Source organism: Anabrus simplex, chromosome 1 (assembly GCF_040414725.1).
Source record: "Anabrus simplex isolate iqAnaSimp1 chromosome 1, ASM4041472v1, whole genome shotgun sequence".
Classification (NCBI taxonomy): Eukaryota; Metazoa; Arthropoda; class Insecta; order Orthoptera; family Tettigoniidae; genus Anabrus; species Anabrus simplex.
Genome location: NC_090265.1, coordinates 315,416,673 through 315,436,162, shown reverse-complemented (window position 1 = coordinate 315,436,162; position 19,490 = coordinate 315,416,673). Strand labels below are relative to the sequence as shown.

Genomic DNA, 19,490 nt, shown 5'->3' with positions numbered 1-19,490 from the left:
ATACGCTGGCCATTCAGCGAGTCGGACTATTATAGTCCGCATTACCAGTGGCTAGGTTTTCGGTTATTCTGGCCTTAAAGTACATTTGTTTACAACGTATCGTACATTCATAATTCGTGTGTTTTTCGGAGCATAACGTTTTAAAAGCGACATGTAGCGTAGACGTAATGCATCAGCTGTTTGCGCATTTGCTAGCAAACCAAACCAGTGAAATATTAGGTTCAGAGAGTCCTAGGTTCACTTCCCGGCCGGGTCGAGGATTTTAACAGCGTCTGGTTAATACCTCTGTCTCGGGGACTGGGTATTTGAGTTGATTATTGTTATAAATCAAGATTTTTCCTATGATTCACTTATCTATGCGAATTCAATTCATAACAATGGTATTTGCAAAGTGTGGTATTTTAATTGTTGATATTTCAGGTTGGCTAGGAATTCCTCTAGCACTACTACTCTTCTCAATACAGATCTACACTGCAGTTCTTCTTGGCCGATGCTGGCTAATTGCTGAGAAGCTGCAGCCTACAATTGTTACTAAAACCAGGTAGGTTTCTGTTTATTACTTGAATGTTTTATATCTCCTTAAGTAGTTTTTTTTTTTTTTTTTTTTTTTTTTTTTTTTGCCTGCTGCCATTTCATGATGGATACAGTACTTTTGTATCCATCTCCTACCTCACTCCTCGTCTTGCCTAGTACACCTCATATTGGTGCTGCCATTGGTTTTTGCGGTTTCCTTACAACCGCATAACCTTGGGTGGTGCTATTTGAGGATCCAACCAACCTCTGGGCTGATGACCTAACAGACAGACAAGTAGTTTTTAGTGCCAAAAATTGTAATTCTCATTCCGGCTTCTTGGCTGAATGATCAGTATTGCAGCCTTCCGTTCAGAGGGTCCCGGGTACTATTCCTCTGACTCGGATACTGGGTGTTTGTGTTTGTTCCAATATACTACTCTTCATCTACACACAACACAATGGGCTTTGGTATAGGATAGTCTGCTTGCCCCTTTCCCAGGATATTGATTTGTAGGTTGGTACTCCAGAGTAATGAACCAACCAGAGGTGCCAAGAGGTCAGTGGCACCCAGTGCCATCTTTAAAACATGGGCACACTCGATGGGCCCGGCTGATAATAGTAAGAGTTATTGTATGTTATTTCATTTGTTAATCAAATACATAAATAAATAAATAAATAAATAAATAAATAAATAAATAAATAAATAAATAAATAAATAAATAAATAAATAAATAATAATCATCATCATCATTTACAGCCGAGATGAGTGGCAGATTCGATCCTGGCTCAGTCCGGTGGTATTCGAAGGTGCTCAAATACGTCAGCCCCGTGTCGGTACGTAAAAGAACTCCTACATGAATTTAGTGGGACGGAATGACAATAACAATAATAACAATAACAACAACAAACCTGCTACGCTGTCGTAGCAGGTGGAGAGGTGATACTCCCATGTGGTGCGTCCCATGTGGCGGATAGTGGGGTCCTAAACGGCTTACCGGCGGACGTGAGAGAAATAAAATAGCTCTCGCAGACCAAAACACATATTAGAGGTGATTGACAAACACATGCCATAGAACACCCAGAAACCATCTTGAGGCATCCTCTAAGACTTGAGGCAAGTGTAACAGACTGATATAACTTGAAAACAATATTCTTTAATCCATGGGTAAATAATATCGAGCTCAAATAATAATAATTATCATCATCATCATCATCATCATCATCATCATCATCATTATTATTATTATTATTATTATTATTATTTACGTAGCTATGCCGGACGAACGTATTATTTGTGAGGTTATGTCATGAAATATGTGCTGTATATATATATATATATAGGCCTATATGAGTTTAGTTAATGTAAGAACCTGTAATTAATAGTATATAATTTATTATTACCTGTATATGTGATGTATAATCCACAGTAACATTGTGCAACACACTGTAATATCCAGAATAAAACTAGGTAAAATGAGAACTATTTAGAACCTTCCTAACAATTGTAACCTATGTATTAGGCACTCTAGAATTTACGAGATAAGGCATTGTGTAATATCCTTCTAGAAGGCTGGCCAGGCAACCTACGGTATATAAAGAGACAGTCTCGATGGTGGAGTGGAGTTATTGTTTAACAGGAATTGGTCTTGTGAACTCGTGTTTATGCTGACATGCTAGTAGCAGTCAGCAGGCAACTGTTTCAAGATGGCAGTCATAGTCTCTGATTTGTTTATGACAGCAGTTGATTAGGTTATGTGTACGATATGTTTAATGTGTAACTTGTAAATATTGTTAATAAAATCCATGTACACAAGTGACAGCATTGTGTGTGTGTCTTTGTTGATACATCAGACTCCCTTAGTTATAACATCAAGATCGACAATTAGCGGTCTCCCCATTACCTTCAACCTTTCAGCATGATGGAAATGTCAACTGACAAAGATTGCACTAGGTTCCCTTGATCATCGGATTCTGGGGAGGACATCATGCGGGAATGTATTGGAGCTTCCCAAACACAAGCATTTTCTTGGCACCGTCAACATCAATACACTTCTCAAAACTGGAAAATTGAAGCAATTAACAGACATGTTGGAGAGACTAAATATCCAAATTTTAGCTCTTCAAGAAACCAGATATATGGATGAAAATCACTTTGAGTAAGGCAACTACAGAATATACAAAGGTAAACCAGCAATTCCAGTCCTTAATACACCACTGCAATTTGGCACTGGGTTTGCAGTAAGAAAGAATATCATAAATTCAGTTATGACTTTAACATTTTCCTCTGAAAAAATTCAGTGCTAGCAATCAAATCAGGAAACAAAGCCTATTCACTAATCAATACTCATGCACCTACAAATAATTACAGCCGAAAAGACCCAGGAAAGGTGGATGAATTCTGGTAGCTTCTAGAAGAAACAGTAGCTCAAACATCATGTCAAAATTTTCATGAGAGATTTCAGTAGACAAATAGGCAAAGAAAAGAAGTACAAAGCCACTGTAGGACTCTACCCTGCCCATAAAATAACCAATAATAATGTGGAAAGATTAATCAACTTCTGTGAGACTTTTGCTCTAAAACTAATGTCAACTCATTTTCTAGCACACCCGCAGAAGAAAATAACGTGGAGGCCGCCAAACCTCCATTTAGGAGAATTTCAGATAGACCCTATGGCTATTACAAAGAGAAGCAAAAAGGAGATCATGAATGTAAAAGTCAAGAAGTGTATCATCGACTCTGATCACCACCTGTCTCTAATCAAAGTGAAGTTTGATCCTAACAGGCCCCCATATAGACCATGGCAAAACCCCAAATCAACCCAGATATTCTGAAGCAAAACTCACGCTCTTTCCTGGTCAATATCTACGAGCAAAATGCTGCTAGTTGGTCAGAACTTAAAGACAAGCTTGTAAAAGCAGCGAAGTGCACTAACATCCAGAAGGAGACATCAAAGATTATAAGATTCCAAAAACGTCTCTATGATCTACTGGCGAAATTGAGCAAGAGTTCAAGAAAAACAATACTAGGAAATTTTACAGAACCTTTAAAGAAGAACTAATGAGTTATAGGGCATCCACTCTATGTTTTAAATGACCGGATTGGACTTTAGAAACAAATAATGAAGAAAACTGTAAACTTTTGGCAGATCATTTCATAGACCTTCTAAATTGCAAACCTCCTAATGACCAACTCACTTTTGAAACATCGGGACCAAATCCAGATTCAGAGCCTCCAACAATACAAGAAGTTGAACAAATAATACATGAGTTATAAAACAACAAAGCTCCAGGAGAAGATGGTATATATACCGTACCGAAATGTGGAAACTAGGTGGCAGAAATCTTGCTCAGAAAATCCATAAAATTCTTACAGATATCTGGACCAGTGAAACAATTCCTGAAGACTGGAAGTATGCAATAATTCACCCATTACATAAGAAAGGGGATAAAACCAATATAAATAACTTCAGCAGTTATCTACAAAATTCTTTCAGAACTCCTTTTCAAGAGACTTGAAATGCAAACAGATCATTTGATTGGAGAATATCAGGCAGGGTTCAGGAAAGGCAGGTCATGTGCAGAACAGATTCTTAACCTCAGTACCATCCTACAAATTCATAACACCAAGCAAATGGTGATTACTTTTGTGTTGGAAGAATTCTAAGTAGACAGGGAAATAAGAGAATTAATCATACAAACACTAATAGGCACCACTTCCAAGGTTAAATTCTTAGGGGAATTGTCTGAACCATTTTATGTGGAAACAGGAGTTCCACAAGGAGGTGGGTTGTTCCCTTTATTGTTTAATCTTGTTTTGGAAAAGGTGATTAGGACTTGGGAAAAAGAAGTTAAAGGAATAATCCTTGGCAGACTATGTGAAAACAAAATTAATTTACAGTGTTTGGCCTTTGCTGATGACTTAGCAGATGACTTAGCAGATTATGTGAAAACAAAATTAATTTACCATGTTCAGCCTTGGCTAATGACTTAGCAGTGTTGTCCAATAACAGACAAGAAACAATTGCATCCATTGAAAAACACCATGAAGTTGCATTTCAGAACAGGACTTCACATCTCATATCAGAAAACTCAATACATGGAAGGATCTCTTTGGTACCCAGATGGACAACCAATGAAAACCCAATTATGACAAAATATCCCAAGTGTCTAAATTCAGATAGATACCTGGAAGAAGTCTTCCAACCTTCAGGACTCAGTCATGAAGCAAACAAAGAAAGGGTCTCTAAACTTCAAAGAGCATACAGGTTCACTTGGAGCAGATATAATGAAAAATATATATCCCAAAATGCAATATTAGGATATTATAACACTGTACTCAAGCCTGAAGCACCACATGCATCTGAAACACTGATCACTGTGGCAAGATCATTGATTAAAGATGTAGAAAAGCAAGAAAGAAAAATCTAAGGAAAAATTTTGAACCAGTCTGTACAGGGGGAATCTGGATGATAAGGAAATCTCGACCTGTACCAATCTCAGAAATATTTAGGAAAAGACGTTTGAAATTTTATGGACATATTCTCAGAATGAGTAATCAGAGATTGTGGCTGCTCGAAGTTGGAAAAGAACTTCAGGAAATAGGCAACTTAGATGACATTGTGTTAGACAGATGTAAGTTCAGAAATTTAGTCGACAGTCATTGCTTTAAACATCATCCAAGTACTACCACCAACAAAACCTGGTCAGAAGATCATAAGAAAAGCCACAGCAAGAAGATAAAGAGATTTTGGGAGAAGAAAAAAGGCAACGACATCAGCTAAATTACTTCAATCGCGTTCCTTAGAAATATAAGAAATACAACACTAAATTGATAAAGGAACATCCTATTTTTGTAGTAACATATGTCAACCAGTATCTAATTAATGCTAAGGATTCAATGCTTTTAATGAAAAACTGGTCAGTTCTAACTGCCATCGCAATTTAGCACTTCTACTTCATTTTATATAAACTCCCTCATAAGATATTTTTATTTATTTATTTATTTATTTGTTTGTTTGTTATCAAGACTTAAGTTTCTTTGTGACTGTTAATCTAAACAGTGGTGACTCATGAAAAAATCGTCCTACGTGCTACAAAAAAAAATGCAAAATACGCTGTTTTCAATCTGCAGTGCAAATAGGATCTTGGAAATATAGATCCTCACTAAAAACACTAGTTTAATTTCACTTGATATACACTGTAGTGGATAAATAATTGGATGAATCTCCGTATGAACTTTAACACTAACACAGTGATAGAAAAACGTGCATCAACAATATAACCGCAAGATCAAACACCGCACAAAGCAACTGAAAGTGCTGTCAACTGAATCATTGAGACCTCCTCTATTACCAGCATAATTTACATTCTAATGCGGGATAACATTTAGGATCAGTCCGAGATTTTTTGAGTCACATACGAATTCCTTATTTTTGACACAAAAGGAAGATGGATATTGGTTGGTTACCATAATAACAACGTTATGTTTGCAATAGATTGGCCCCCAGTTTTGCTTTACCTTTGAGCCCAGATGATGCTACTCTGTAGTGGCAGAATTGTTTATCACATTCAACATCAGGGTAGCAGGACGCATCCAGCACTTCTACCCCCTTGCAGGAGGACAAGTAACTATAGACAGGATCAGTAAAAGTTGATCCCAATTGATGGTATACTCCACCGGCTATGAAGAGTGCTGCAAGCTTGGCTGCGCCTGCATATTGCTTCCTTTAGGCTACAGGCCAGAGCTCATTTCACATGAGCACGAGCTACCCATGCTCTTTGAGCATGAGCCACGAGCCAAGTTCCCCGGGAGAACGGAGCTAGGTGTTCGACAGATCTCATCCTGGTTTCTACAAAACACAAATTCATACCGTACTCAAAACAAAGAAAAGGCACCAGGATAATTGTACTGAATATAATTAATTCCTTACAGTTCCAAGCTACGTGCTGGAGCCCGGTAGCATGTATTGACCGGCTGCCGCTGAATCTAAATACTGTTAGATTTCCAACAAATTATTGGACATTTAATGAACAATAGTGTTCTTTTACATGTTTTTAATTTGTATCTTTTTAATGGGTAAGTTATCTTGAAATATTCTGGAAATTTCTTCCCAGTCTTCTTTACCTGAAAATGCCCATACCAAAACAAAACATGTAGGCCTATTATTGAGAATGTAATTGTATTTCTCTTATGACAATATATTGATTGGTATCAAAAAGGTGGACTCCTTTCAACGTTCCACTTAATACAAGAATTCATGGTCAATACAGGCTCTAAATATGAAATATATTTCATGCAACTACCAGCCTTGCTTCACAAAAACATGTTTGAGACACATCTTGTAGAGAATTTGACTCTTCTTATTGAACTTTTCCCCAGTTTATTGGGGTCAGCACTCGATGTGGATTTGGCCCAGTTTTACGGCCAAATGCCCTTCCTGATGCCAACCTTATGTGGAAGGATGTATTCTGTGGTGGCTGGTAGTGTAGTGTGTTGTATGTAAATTGAGACAAATGTATCAAGATAGACATGAGGACACAGTCCCTGAGGTAGAAGAATTGACCTAATACAGTTTAAATCCTCAGCCTGGTGAGGAATCAAACCTGGAGCCTTCTGAACCACACTGACCATTCAGCCAAGGAGACATAGGAAATAATAATTTACCGACTGTGAGATTCAGAGAAATGATACTGAAAAAACTTGAGACACATTCTTTCTAATGGTACGGAAACAGAGGCTGCATGGTAGGAGTATGACATGTTACTGAGGTCATTAAACCAACTATCCTGCAAATTTTCAAAACATTAAATTTTTTCAGATAAGTTTGATTTCAGTTCATTGTTGCTTGACCTACTTCAGGTAGAATCCTATCCTGGCTACAAATAATTTTTAAATGATATTTTTCTCACTGTATATAAAATGATATTCCCTTTGAGATGCTGGTGTAGATTACCTGTAGTCATATTTACTGTCAACTGAGTGATTTTCTTTCCTTACTAGCTGATACAAGATGAAAATGAATTCAAATGGTCTTTCTGTAACAGGTATCCATATGCTGCTTTGGCTGATCTCACATTTGGAAAAAAAATTCGACGACTGGTTACTATCCTTCTTGATCTTACAATTTTTGGTGCTGCTGTCCCCAATCTTCTTGTTGGCAAGTATCTACATCCATTATGGTTGACATTTCAGCTATTGATTTAAATAATTAATTAATTAATTTATTTTATTTGTTTATTTAAGTGTTCAATCATTCAATTATGTCAGAAGTAATATCAATTTAAAACACAAATAAACTAAAAGAAAAGTATTTCTAACAAGAACATTAACCTAGATACTTGGAGTCATTATTTGGGCAAGCCACTGTCATTTGGTGCTGCCCTTAAGAGGTACTTCATTGTGTACTTGTGAGGGCTTGAGTTGCACTTTGAGGGGATCTGTGGACTGCTCTGCACCACGTTCACAAAGATTTGGTTTACAAAGAGGATACCACTTCACCATTTTGAACTTAGATCTACACATTCTGGCTCATAGTTTATTGTATTCCATATTGTCCAGTGTTTCTCATGACTTGATCTTCAAATGGTATCAACCATCCTATAGGTAGGTTGCATCTGGCCCTCCACATATCTACTCTGATTTTTTTAGGTGGCTCATTAATGTTCTCAGTTGCTGTGGAAAAACTTTCCCTGGATTTCAATCTTTGACTTGCAAACTGGTGTCCAAATAATGGACGTGCTTTAATAGTGGACATCTTATTTTTCTTCATTCTAGTTCCTGTATCTTGTTGGATATCTGGAGGAAAAATATACCTGCCAATATGCAGATTTTGATGATATGAGTAGATCTCAAACATCTTGTAATAAGTTGATAAATATCATAAATATCTTGTGGGCATGTAGTCATCAGGTTTGGACAATGCAACACTGGAAAAAAGACTTTTTTCTCTGATAAAAGTATGTTTGAAGTGCAAGGGCAGAGGGTTCAATATGTGGACCAAGCGAAGAATGAGCCAACAACTTCAGCACATTTGCAACAGACATAAAACACCTTGTGAATATTTTAAGCAAGTATTTCACACATGAAGGACCAGGACCCTTAGTACCAGTTGACAAGACCAATCTGTTCAGTACATCAAAATACTGGAAAGAGGAGTTGTTGGTGATCTGCAGATGAGGTTTCCAGATGATGGAATTTTTCAGTAAGAAAGCAAAAAGTGAATAAATTCTTCGTTGAGAACAATATTCATGTCTTAGATTGGCCAGAGAACTCCCCTGACATTAATGCAATAGAAGATAAGTGGGCTGTTCACAAAAGAAAACTCGCAAAACTTGACTGTTCCACAAAAATACACATAGTTATGATGTGATTTCATGATGATGTCCTTAAATATATGTTCTCAAAACTTATGGAATCTATACCAAATCTTGTAAAGCAATTTATAAAAGAGAAAGGACATATTAGCAATGATTATATGCATGTATTAAGTGAATAAGTGAAAAAGTGAAAAAGTGTATATTATTGTCATGTTCTGATTAATTTGCACAGAACTGTACATGTGAGGCTCTAGCTTACAAGAGGTACTGGTACAACATATTTCAGAACACAATCATCAAACCACAGGAATTACACACAGACTCAGCAATGGGACTCTACAGTTTAACTAAGAACACAGGAATAATGGACTGGTGTTAACTCGAAACAATGTAGTACAATAAGCCTATAAGCTGCAGTGCATCCAGAACAATGCTGTTGGGCCCTGTTACGGTAAAAACAAATTGGCTTGGCTTGACATGGTCTCCTGTATAGTAGATAGTCCAACAGCCTTGAGGACATCTGATGTCCATAATCATCATTCTCAAGACTAATGTCAAGATGAGGTCAAATATTTAACCCACGAGTGGTCACTATCTGAGATTCTCTCTCACATTATTTTGTATCGTGAGTTTACTTCTCAGTGATGCAAGGGAGGTGACTGTTCCCTCTTCTAGCTGAGTTGATAACTGTCTTGAGTGAGGCGATTCACATTTCCTATCTTCCATTCACATTTGAAGGGTAAGCACTCCCTCCTCTAGTCGGAACAAAGATTAGTATGAGTTTGTGCGCCCTATGTGTGAGGTTCTCTCATTACGTGACTAGTACCATTTGTGTAATGTTGTTGAAGTCGAGAGGTAAACCTTCTCCTATTGTAGGCATTAGTATTTGATTTAAGTCGCGTGTGAAACGTTCTACAATTGCAGTTGCTTATAAATGAGTCTTCAAAAATTATGAGTTGAGGAAGAATGCTGGGTAATAAAAGCTGTTACAAACTCCAGCTAACTCAAATGTTAGAGAGAAGACCAATTGTGCTTTATTCTTGCAGTTGTATTGCAACTGCAATGTTATTTTACATCCCAATAACTAATTTTTATGGTTTTCGCAGGAGCAGAGGTGCCGGAATTTTGTCCCACATGAGTTCTTTTACATGCCAGTAAATCTACGGCTGACATATCTGAGCACCTTCAAATACCACCAAACTGAGCCAAGATCTACCAACTTTGGCTCAGAGAGCCAGCGCCTTAATCGTCCGAGCCATTCAGCCCGGCACTCTTGTGAATATTACGTACTGACATGTGACTGAACTAATGATTAATTTCCACAAAGTAGTAATTTGTTTCTGTAATATACGGCTAATCATTTTTTTAAAAATCTAAAATGTATAATGCAGATTTTGCATCTCATTTCAGTAATTCATTTCATTCTTACTCCCCACAAAATTGTGTAAGTTATATTTATTTTAAATGAAGTTGAATGTGAGAGAAAGTCTCACATGCAACCACTCATGTTACAATTCGGCTAGCGATCAGTCGCAGATAAACAACATGGAGAAAACCAGGACGTAAGCAACAAGTGTTAGCAACCCAGTTGATCCCTGCTAGTTTTTGATGGATAATGTTATGTCTTTCTATCCTCATAGTGGCCAAGACTTGAAACACCAGATCCTGTGAGGTCTTCAAACTTCAGCAACATTGGATGCGGTCACCACTTAGATGACTAGCTCACTTGCCATTGACAATAGGAGGAGTGGAAAGGAACTGTTCAACCTACATGACATCGTGTTATTGCTGACCAAGAGGTAAATTTTGAGACTATTGGACAAAAATTCAGAGATGAAAAGAAAACAGATGAGGCCAAATCTTTCTAAAACTTCGATCCAAATCTTTCTAAAACTCTGATCCAAATCTTTCTAAAACTCCAATCTTTGCCTTTCAACTGAAGAATAAGCATGCAATAAGAAAACTGAAGGTGACCTGAGAGAGCTTCCAGCTATTTAGAGGTAACTTTGAACTGATTTCCTGTCCACAAAAACCACTGCCTGAATGTTAAACAGATGGTGTTAGTGAGGAACAATATTCTCCATAAAATAACAAATGCAGTTTGAGGACTGCACTCTGAAACTGTGAGAATCCATAGTTTACCTCTTGAATATAGCTGTAGAATACTCATGTTCTATTTGGAGCATATCTTGTCATAGCAGGCACATGACAATGTCCTAAATGATATTGATCAACTTATTACAAGATGTTTGAGACCTACTTCCATCATCAAAATCTTCATTCTTGCAGGTATTTTTTCTCCAGACATCCGACAAGAGACAACAACAAGAATGGAGAAATATAAGACGTCCACCATTGAAGCACATCCATTATATGGACAACAGTTTGTGAGTTAAAGATTGAAATCCAGGCAAGGATATTCCAAAGCAATGAGAACATTAATGAGCCACCTCAAAAAATCAGAATAGATATGTGGAGGGCCTGGTGAAACGTTCACATTTCTCCTGTTAGAAGCTGTTTCTTTACAGATTTGTACATTTTCCTTCCAGCTGCCAGAAGTCTATGATGAACAGTAGAAATGTGCAGATTCACTCCGCTTTTCCCCAGTTCATAAGCCAAGTCCACTGCAATGAGACTGGTATATGATTTTCTCTTCTGAGGAGAAAACATTCATCAGTTAGCATCTTCTTTTTTCTTTCCTGCCTTAGTTTCTCTTTGCTGAAAGAGAGTTGATTGTTCGATTAATTCACACGGTACTGTACAGATTACATGATGGGTGGTATCTATCTCCTTCCAGTATAGTCTGAATTCTAGATTGTTCTTTAGAGTTACCATTTTATTTAAGTGCTTCTTCATAGGTGCATGTCCTATGAGGAGAGCTGCTATAAATCTCAAATGAATTCTACTTAAGTTGTGTTCCATTTGTTTTCTTACATGATACTTTAATAATTTCCCATGTTTGATTACTGTTATTGTTTTCCAACATTTTAGGTATTCATCCATGAACCAGGTCCCTAATAGAAATCTTAGGTGTTGCATAAGCTGGTTCTGGTCGTATTAAGCATGATGTTGATCCTTGTCTAGCACGTTCATCAGCTTTTTTCTCAACACTTCTGTGATGCAGTATCCACAACAGATTGACATCATTGTGTTTTCCAAGGTTCAACAGAGCACTGAGGCATTCTTCTACCCACTTAGAAGTCCCTTTGGGACTAAATAAAGCCACAAATGCTGCTTGGCTGCCTGAGAATATAAGCTGTTCTTATGTTGTGTTTAGAGAGTTTGTTGGTCAGGTGGAACTGATTTTTCCTTAAGGAGGCACGATTTTTAACCGCATAATCTGTGTTTCAAAATAAATCTGAGTACTAGAAGCTAGACTCTATTTAAGTATAGCCGTACAAAATTATTATACAGTATATAGGAGTCCCGTTAACACTGATATGCATCAATATCAAACAGTCCACATCAGCACTGAATGATTTGCCTTCACAAACAATTATTTAGTAATAGATAACTACCATTTTAAAGCATGTCTGAAGTACTGTTACAGGGGAAAAAATATTAGAAATCCTAGTGTACTTACGACTTAATAAAATTTGGAATATAAGTCCAGACAAACATCATGCCACAGTAGAGTATAATTTACGTTGAATAAGTATCTTTTCAAACCACACCCGGGTGACTGGAGTGGGAGATTGATGATGATGAAGATGATGATGATGAAGTAACTTTTTATCATCTATGATGCTTTGTTTTAACAGAGGGAATCTATTTCTATAACTCCACCTAATCAGAAACTTGTAGGATCTCAGTTGTTGGTCTAAATGGATTCAGTTTTCCCAGGCACTAGTGAAGGATCTCGAACTATAAAGGAAGAAGTAGATGTGCTTGTACAATTGAGAAAGGGATACCTCCATTGAATAATGACTGTGATGATTAATAAGCACCTATACCCATTACTTTATTTCCAAAGATATTCATTACTAATTTCATTAATCTGGTAATTATTTTAAGCATTTCCATAATTCACTCCATTCTTTTTCATATTTAATTTCTTCAGCTTCCCAGAATCTGCAACTGGTGGGTTTGAAGATGTCACACTATGAGTTCAACTTTTCCTTTTGTATCTGGATGGTGATCATTGGCGTAATACTGAGTCCAATTATGTGGCTTGGGAGCCCAAAGGATATGAAGTAAGTATTATCATTATCATCATCATCATCATCATCATCATCATCATCATCATCATCATCATCATCATCATCATTATTATTATTATTATTATTATTATTATTATTATTATTATTATTATTATTATTATTCAAAGGGCATGTTTGAACTTGTTCATTGGCCTGATGGTTTTTGCCTTCCTGTCCTCCCAAAATCTCTTCATGAATGCACTGTGTTGCATCTTGCATTCAGTGGACCATTTCCTACCAGTTTTCTTTTTAGATTTCTCCATGAATTTTTGCTTGGCTACTATTGTGCTAAAAACTCCACAATCTTCTATGATGCCGCCTGTGATGTTAATTTCTTGGAGGTCGGCCTTAGTTTCTTCTAGCCAGTTTATTTTGATCTTTTTTGAGTTGATTACTTTAAATAATCTTTTGGTGAGTCCATTCTATAGATATGGCTATAGAATTTCAGGCATCTCTTGCGTACACCATCAGTGAACCTGTCAGTTAATGAATAGACGTCCGCTGTTCTCCTCTTAATTCACATTCCATTTTCTCTCGTGGGACCCTACATTTTCTGGATAATTTTCTTTTCTTGTTTTTCAATTTCTATAATTTTAGAGTGACCTCTAAGGGATATGGTTTCTGTGGCGTATAAAGCTTCCAGAAAACCAAGTGTCTTGTAATGTCCTAATTTTGCATTACGCGACATGACTCTTTTGTTGTAGTAATTCCACGTTAGTCTCTACTCCTTATGTAGATTAGTGGCTCTTTCTATGTTGGCCGTACTGTCTAGTCCCGATGGTAGTACGATTTCTCCAAGGTATTTGAAGGAGGACACCTGTGAAGTTGTGCCGTTTTCCATATCTAGCATAGCTTTTTGCTATGTTGATGTAGATTTTCCATGAGCTGCTTTTTTTGTATGATATCTGGAGGACTGCCTTTGATGCTATATTGTGTAATTAGTTTTACCTCCCAACTACTTTTGACGGTTTTCAGAGAGTCCAAAGTGTCGGTATTTTGTCCTACAGAAGTTCTTTCACATGCCAGTAAATCTATCAGCATGAGGCTGACGTATTTGAGCACATTCAAATATCACCAGACTGAGCCGGGTTTGAAACTACCAAGATGAGATCAGAAGGCCAGCACCTCAACCATCTGAGCAACTCAGCCTGGAAAAAAAAAAAAAAAAAATCTTTACCCGAACGCCACTCTTTACAGTTGGGACAATGACCTATATGTTAGGCCCCTTTAAGCATCATCATCACTTATGTAAAGTAATTGTTGGTTGGTTCTGCCTGCAAATTATTGTTATTGTGTTAAGGCTAAAGGCTGGTCTCCACTGATTAACATTTAACACCAACATGTTAAATTTAACATGTTACAATTGACATGTATATTGTGATTGTGTTTTCCAATTGACTTTGCATGTTAACTCAGAATATTGAGGTTAACACTTTTAAAATGTTAGCCTGTTTTCCGCTCCAAATGGAAAACATGTCAAGTCAATTCGTTGATCGTGAGATGTCGGCACAACTACAGCAACTTCCGTGCTGTTTCCATGCCAACAGATAGCCTAAACGACGCAAATGACGTGCTTCTTGTGAAGTAGGATTATAATTACAACACTCAGCACATCGATGTAATGAACTACCTGTATACAGACAAAGGAAGTCAAGTTTAACATGTTTATTAAGTGTGGACTCAATGTTAAATGAAACAGTATTCAACATTTAACATGTTGATGGCGTCATCAGTTAACATTTAACACTTTCAACATTTAACATGTTGTTGTTAAATGTTAATCAGTGGAGACCTGCCTTAAGACCACTGTGTCTCATAAATGAGCAACATGCTCTCTCACAAATATCTGCACTAAGTTATTACAGCATTCATGAAACAGTGAACATTGGTACTAAAATATGAAATTTTATACCTAATTTTTCCTGTTACTGTTTCTTCCACAAAACTATCATTTTCGAAACTGAATTATTATTATTATTATTATTATTATTATTATTATTATTATTATTATTATTATTATTATTATTATTATTTATTATTTATTTATTATTTATTTCATTTATTATTTCACACCTCCACCTTGGAAGAGTGGAAGGTAAAGGCTTCCCCCATTGTTAACCTCGACTCATGGGGTAGAGTGGTTAGCTCTACGCCGTGCCGCCTTTTCCCCCAGCAATTAATCTGGTACTCATTTTTGGTGTAGGCTGAGTGAACCTCAGGGCCATATGCACCTCTAGAAGTGGAAATCTTGTTTCTTAAATTTTACGACTTCCTGACGGGGATTCGAACCCACGTCCTTCCAGGCGAACCGAGCACGCCTTTACCACCTCAGCCAGGCAGCCCCTGCAAAAGACAGAAACATATATTTATTTATGTTGTATTTCAATCCCTATCAAATATTTAACTTTCAAAATAAAATCTGTTAATAAATAAATTTGTTTTGTAACATAGTACATCCTTTGTATACATTAAATGGATGTATGTTGCAATAGAGAGTGTGCTGTAGTTTAATTTATTTGTCATTGATAAGTTTTATACAACCTGTTTGAGGGGGTCCAATTTTTGTTTTCTGTAGGTTGTGCCTTGTCATATTTGTTATTCCTCTACACTTGGCTGCTCCTTTTATGTTGAGAATATTTTTGAAATATTTCTTTCATTTGTCCAGTAATTCCCTAGGATTTACAGTGAGTTCACCTAATTTATCAAAAATACTATTTATTTCCCTTTTCTCTCACTTTCTAAGATTCTTCATTACAGTCCAGAATGGTTTCCATGCCTCTTGAGCAAGGTCTTCCAGGTTATTACTGAAATCTTCCCAAGATTTCTTGAACTCCATAATGAATTTGTTAGGCTCTGTTTCTTTCATTTACGTTCAATTCCTTATCTGCATCAGTTTTTTTGAACCATTTTTATATGCCTTGTGTTGTATACAAGGAATTGGTATACAGAAAACACAACATAAATTTATTGTTACATTAAGTTTTTACACAATATGTACATAAATGCAACTAAATTTTCTTGAAGCTGGATGCACTTGTAAGCAATTAATGATGGTATTACTGTAGACTGAGGGTCTGTGGAAATATACACTTTATATACATGAGAGTCTATATACACACACAAATCTATCTTGTGGAGATAGTCTGTCCAATAAGAGAGAGTTCAAGATAGTCGAAAACTATCTGCCTTGAAAAATTACAAGTGTAACTTGCAATGAAATTTCGTACTAACAGAATGCTAGTAGTTGCCGTAGGCTTGTCAGGAGCTGACATAAATATTCACAATTAGTAGAATACTAATGTTAATGTCGGAGCCTAAGTGGGGACTGTGGGATGAGTAGAATACTGACATCAGGGCTCGACGTGGCTACAGGAAGCGGGAGGTGAGACAGTGTCTAGAGGTGAGACCTCACAACCAGAATTTCAGTCCACCTGGTCGATACACATGTTTTAGAGGGATAGCCTCTGTGTTTGACTTGCAGTGTAATCTAGCATTAGACACTGAGGAGTCCTCGTAAGGAGCGTCCTTTTATAGCGCTGGCTGACGTCACAAGCAAGCGCACTGCAGTACCTCGTAGAGTCTGCAAAGATCGGGGCTGCGGCGTGTTGCGGAGCTATCAGGCGCAGAGCTGAGATTGCGAAGGACACACATCACCTTCTTTTTACATTTACAATCTGCTTTGACTCCATCATTCCACTAAGATGTTCAAGTTTTCCTGGCTTGACACACAGTTGATCCTAGTTATTCCCTTGCCATTTTTACTACAGAATCCCTTTATGTCACCCATTCCTTTTCTATATCCTGAACCTGCTGGCTGTGTATCCATGTACAGCACTTCTGTCTAATTTCCTCATCATGTAGATTCTCTACCTTTATTTGTCTGCAGACAGACTTCACTTTCTCGATCCTATATCAGATAGTGATTTATATCTATATATATAAAATAAGAGTTTTGTCTTACACTGCTCAGAATTTGAAAAGAATGGTATTTCTGTATTGGTCATGTCCATAGTAACAAGAAAATGTACTTATTACTTTTCTGTAATTTCTGTCTGTCTGTCTGTCTGTCTGTCTGTCTGTCTGTCTGTCTGTCTGTCTGTCTGTCTGTCTGTCTGTACACGCATCACGAGAAAATGGCTGAAGAGAATTTAATGAAAATTGATATGTAAAGTTGGGGGACGAGCCGCTACAATCTAGGCTATAAATCATTTTATTCACGCTGAGTGAAATGGTAGTTAATGAAAGTTATATAGAATTAAATTTCCAATCAGTTATGTTTTACACATTTTTACCATATCGGCTGTGATAACACAGATATTAATGAATTTGTATTTTTGTTGCTAAGTCCATATCAACGCTGAGCCACAAGAAAATGGGTTAACAGAATTTAATGAAAACCGCTATATAGAGTTGGGGAATAAGAAACTACAGTCTAGGCTGTAAATAATTTTATTTGCCTGAGATGAAATGGTAGAGTAGGGGAAAGCGCCTTAAATTTAATTTTTAAGTACCGGTACCTATGTTATTGGTGCTATCGAAAAGTATTACATAACAAAAGTTATAGACAATACAATTTCCGATCATTTATGTTTCATTCAGTTCTACTGTACCGATTATGATAAGAGTGGTATTTCAGAAGGCCTACAATATCGAAAGCGCATAACACAGATCAACAATAACTTTACATTGACCATTGTTCGTTGTGATGTTCTTCATTTCTTATGGTGCCGCTCAACTCTGATAGATGGGATTAATACTGCATACCGAGTATAACAGCCTGACTGACCATTGGTGGGAAATAGCTGGGGAGCTGGAAAACTTTCCTCTTTAGCATGCCATTCCTCTGGTTCATACATTTTCTGATACTGCAGGTACGTAACACGCTGGTTCATCATAGTATTCCAGCTATTCGATCCCTACTCTGACGCGCTGTTTTGAATGAGTAGTAGTAGTAGTAGTAGTAGTAGTAGTATGACCTGGTCTAGAATTACAATTTAAGCCTATTTCAAATTATAGCACCACAATTCACTAAATAACTCAAAAGTCAACCCTGAAAAGAGCTGTTTCTTGAGAAAAGCTTCTTCCTCTTCACTTTTATTAAATTCTACATTCATTTAATTCCAAATTAGCAGTGAAGGGGCTTCTCCTCTGGCTTGGAGGAAAAAATTGCCTCCAAGTCAGATAGATTTTTCCGTTGCCAGTGTAGTGAATTGAGATTTTCCGACTCATCGGGTACTCCTAGGAAACAGATTAGTAAAAGGGCATAGTACTGTTCATTAAAAGTGAGAAAGTGTGTGGTCTTTCATTTGATGGAGTATTTCATATGAAAGCATTGCTTTTAATCGTGCCATTCCTACTGACGTCATTGGACGTCACTGCAATGACCTATGTTCATTTCAGTTGGGAAAACCACTAAGACAGTCTTTCTGAGGATGTAAAATGGCTGGTGGAGAGCGAGTGTCTGCCATTATAATGAAAAGTCCCTAACCTGGTTGTGACTGATGGTAGGCAAGCGGGCCTATTGTTACAATGAAAATTCCCTAACACAGCCTTCAGATGAGAAGAGACGTTTGGTGACTTCCCTGTCGCGTTTCTAGGGTAACGTTAAGAGCTTTGCAATTTAATACAATCTTGCTCACAACGTGTACACCACGTAGCCTAGAATTCTGTATACAATGTAGAATTCCATAGCGAAGCAGGGGTACATCAGCTAGTTATCAATAAATCCCTGGCATACCTGTACATTCCTAATAGATTTCCTGAATTTAAAATCAGTTATGATATGATATGATGCCCCTACATTCCCTTGTGTAGTGGTGAATAGCCTTGTGCTTGAAGAAAGAATTTGTAACTGCTAATCCCATACTAACACAGTAGTCCAGTGTCCAACTTGTTGGCTGAACGGTCAGCATACTGGCCTTCGGTTCAGAGGGTCCCGGGTTCGATTCCTGGCCGGGTCGGGGATTTTAACCTTAATTGGTTAATTCCAATGGCACGGGGGCTGGGTGTATGTGTTGTCTTCATCATCATTTCATCCTCATCACAACGCGCAGGTCGCCTACGGGAGTCAAATAGAAAGACCTGCACCTGGCGAGCTGAACCCGTCCTGGGATATCCCAGCACTAAAAGCCATACGACATTTCATTTACAGTAGTCCAGTAAGTGCCTCCCATTTCTGTTAGCTTCTATATCTTCGACATACTCGGTATTTACTCTATCACCTTCTCATCTATTTGAAATTTTCTCAGTAACATCACCCATTACCATTATTTTACCCATGCACTTGACCCTGACTATGATATCACTCATTGATTCATACAACTTGTGTACTTCATCCTCATCTGCTCCCTCATATGGTGAATACACTGATATTGTTCTCATCCTAGTTCTTCTAACTGCTAAATCTATCCACATCACCTTTTTCATTTTACATTCCTAACGGAAACACTGTTGTGTACAATA

General features: G+C 37.3%; 1 protein-coding gene across 1 annotated transcript in view; it reads left to right on the top strand.

Moving 5' to 3' along the window:
- The window catches only part of LOC136865430 (uncharacterized), a 198,502-nt gene that overhangs the window by 141,414 nt on the left and 37,598 nt on the right, over window positions 1-19,490 (top strand). The window contains exons 3-5 of the mRNA XM_067142406.2: window positions 421-541; window positions 7,558-7,670; window positions 12,890-13,022. Of these exons, the coding sequence (XP_066998507.2) occupies window positions 421-541; window positions 7,558-7,670; window positions 12,890-13,022 (367 nt within the window). The remainder of the gene's footprint in view (window positions 1-420; window positions 542-7,557; window positions 7,671-12,889; window positions 13,023-19,490) is intronic.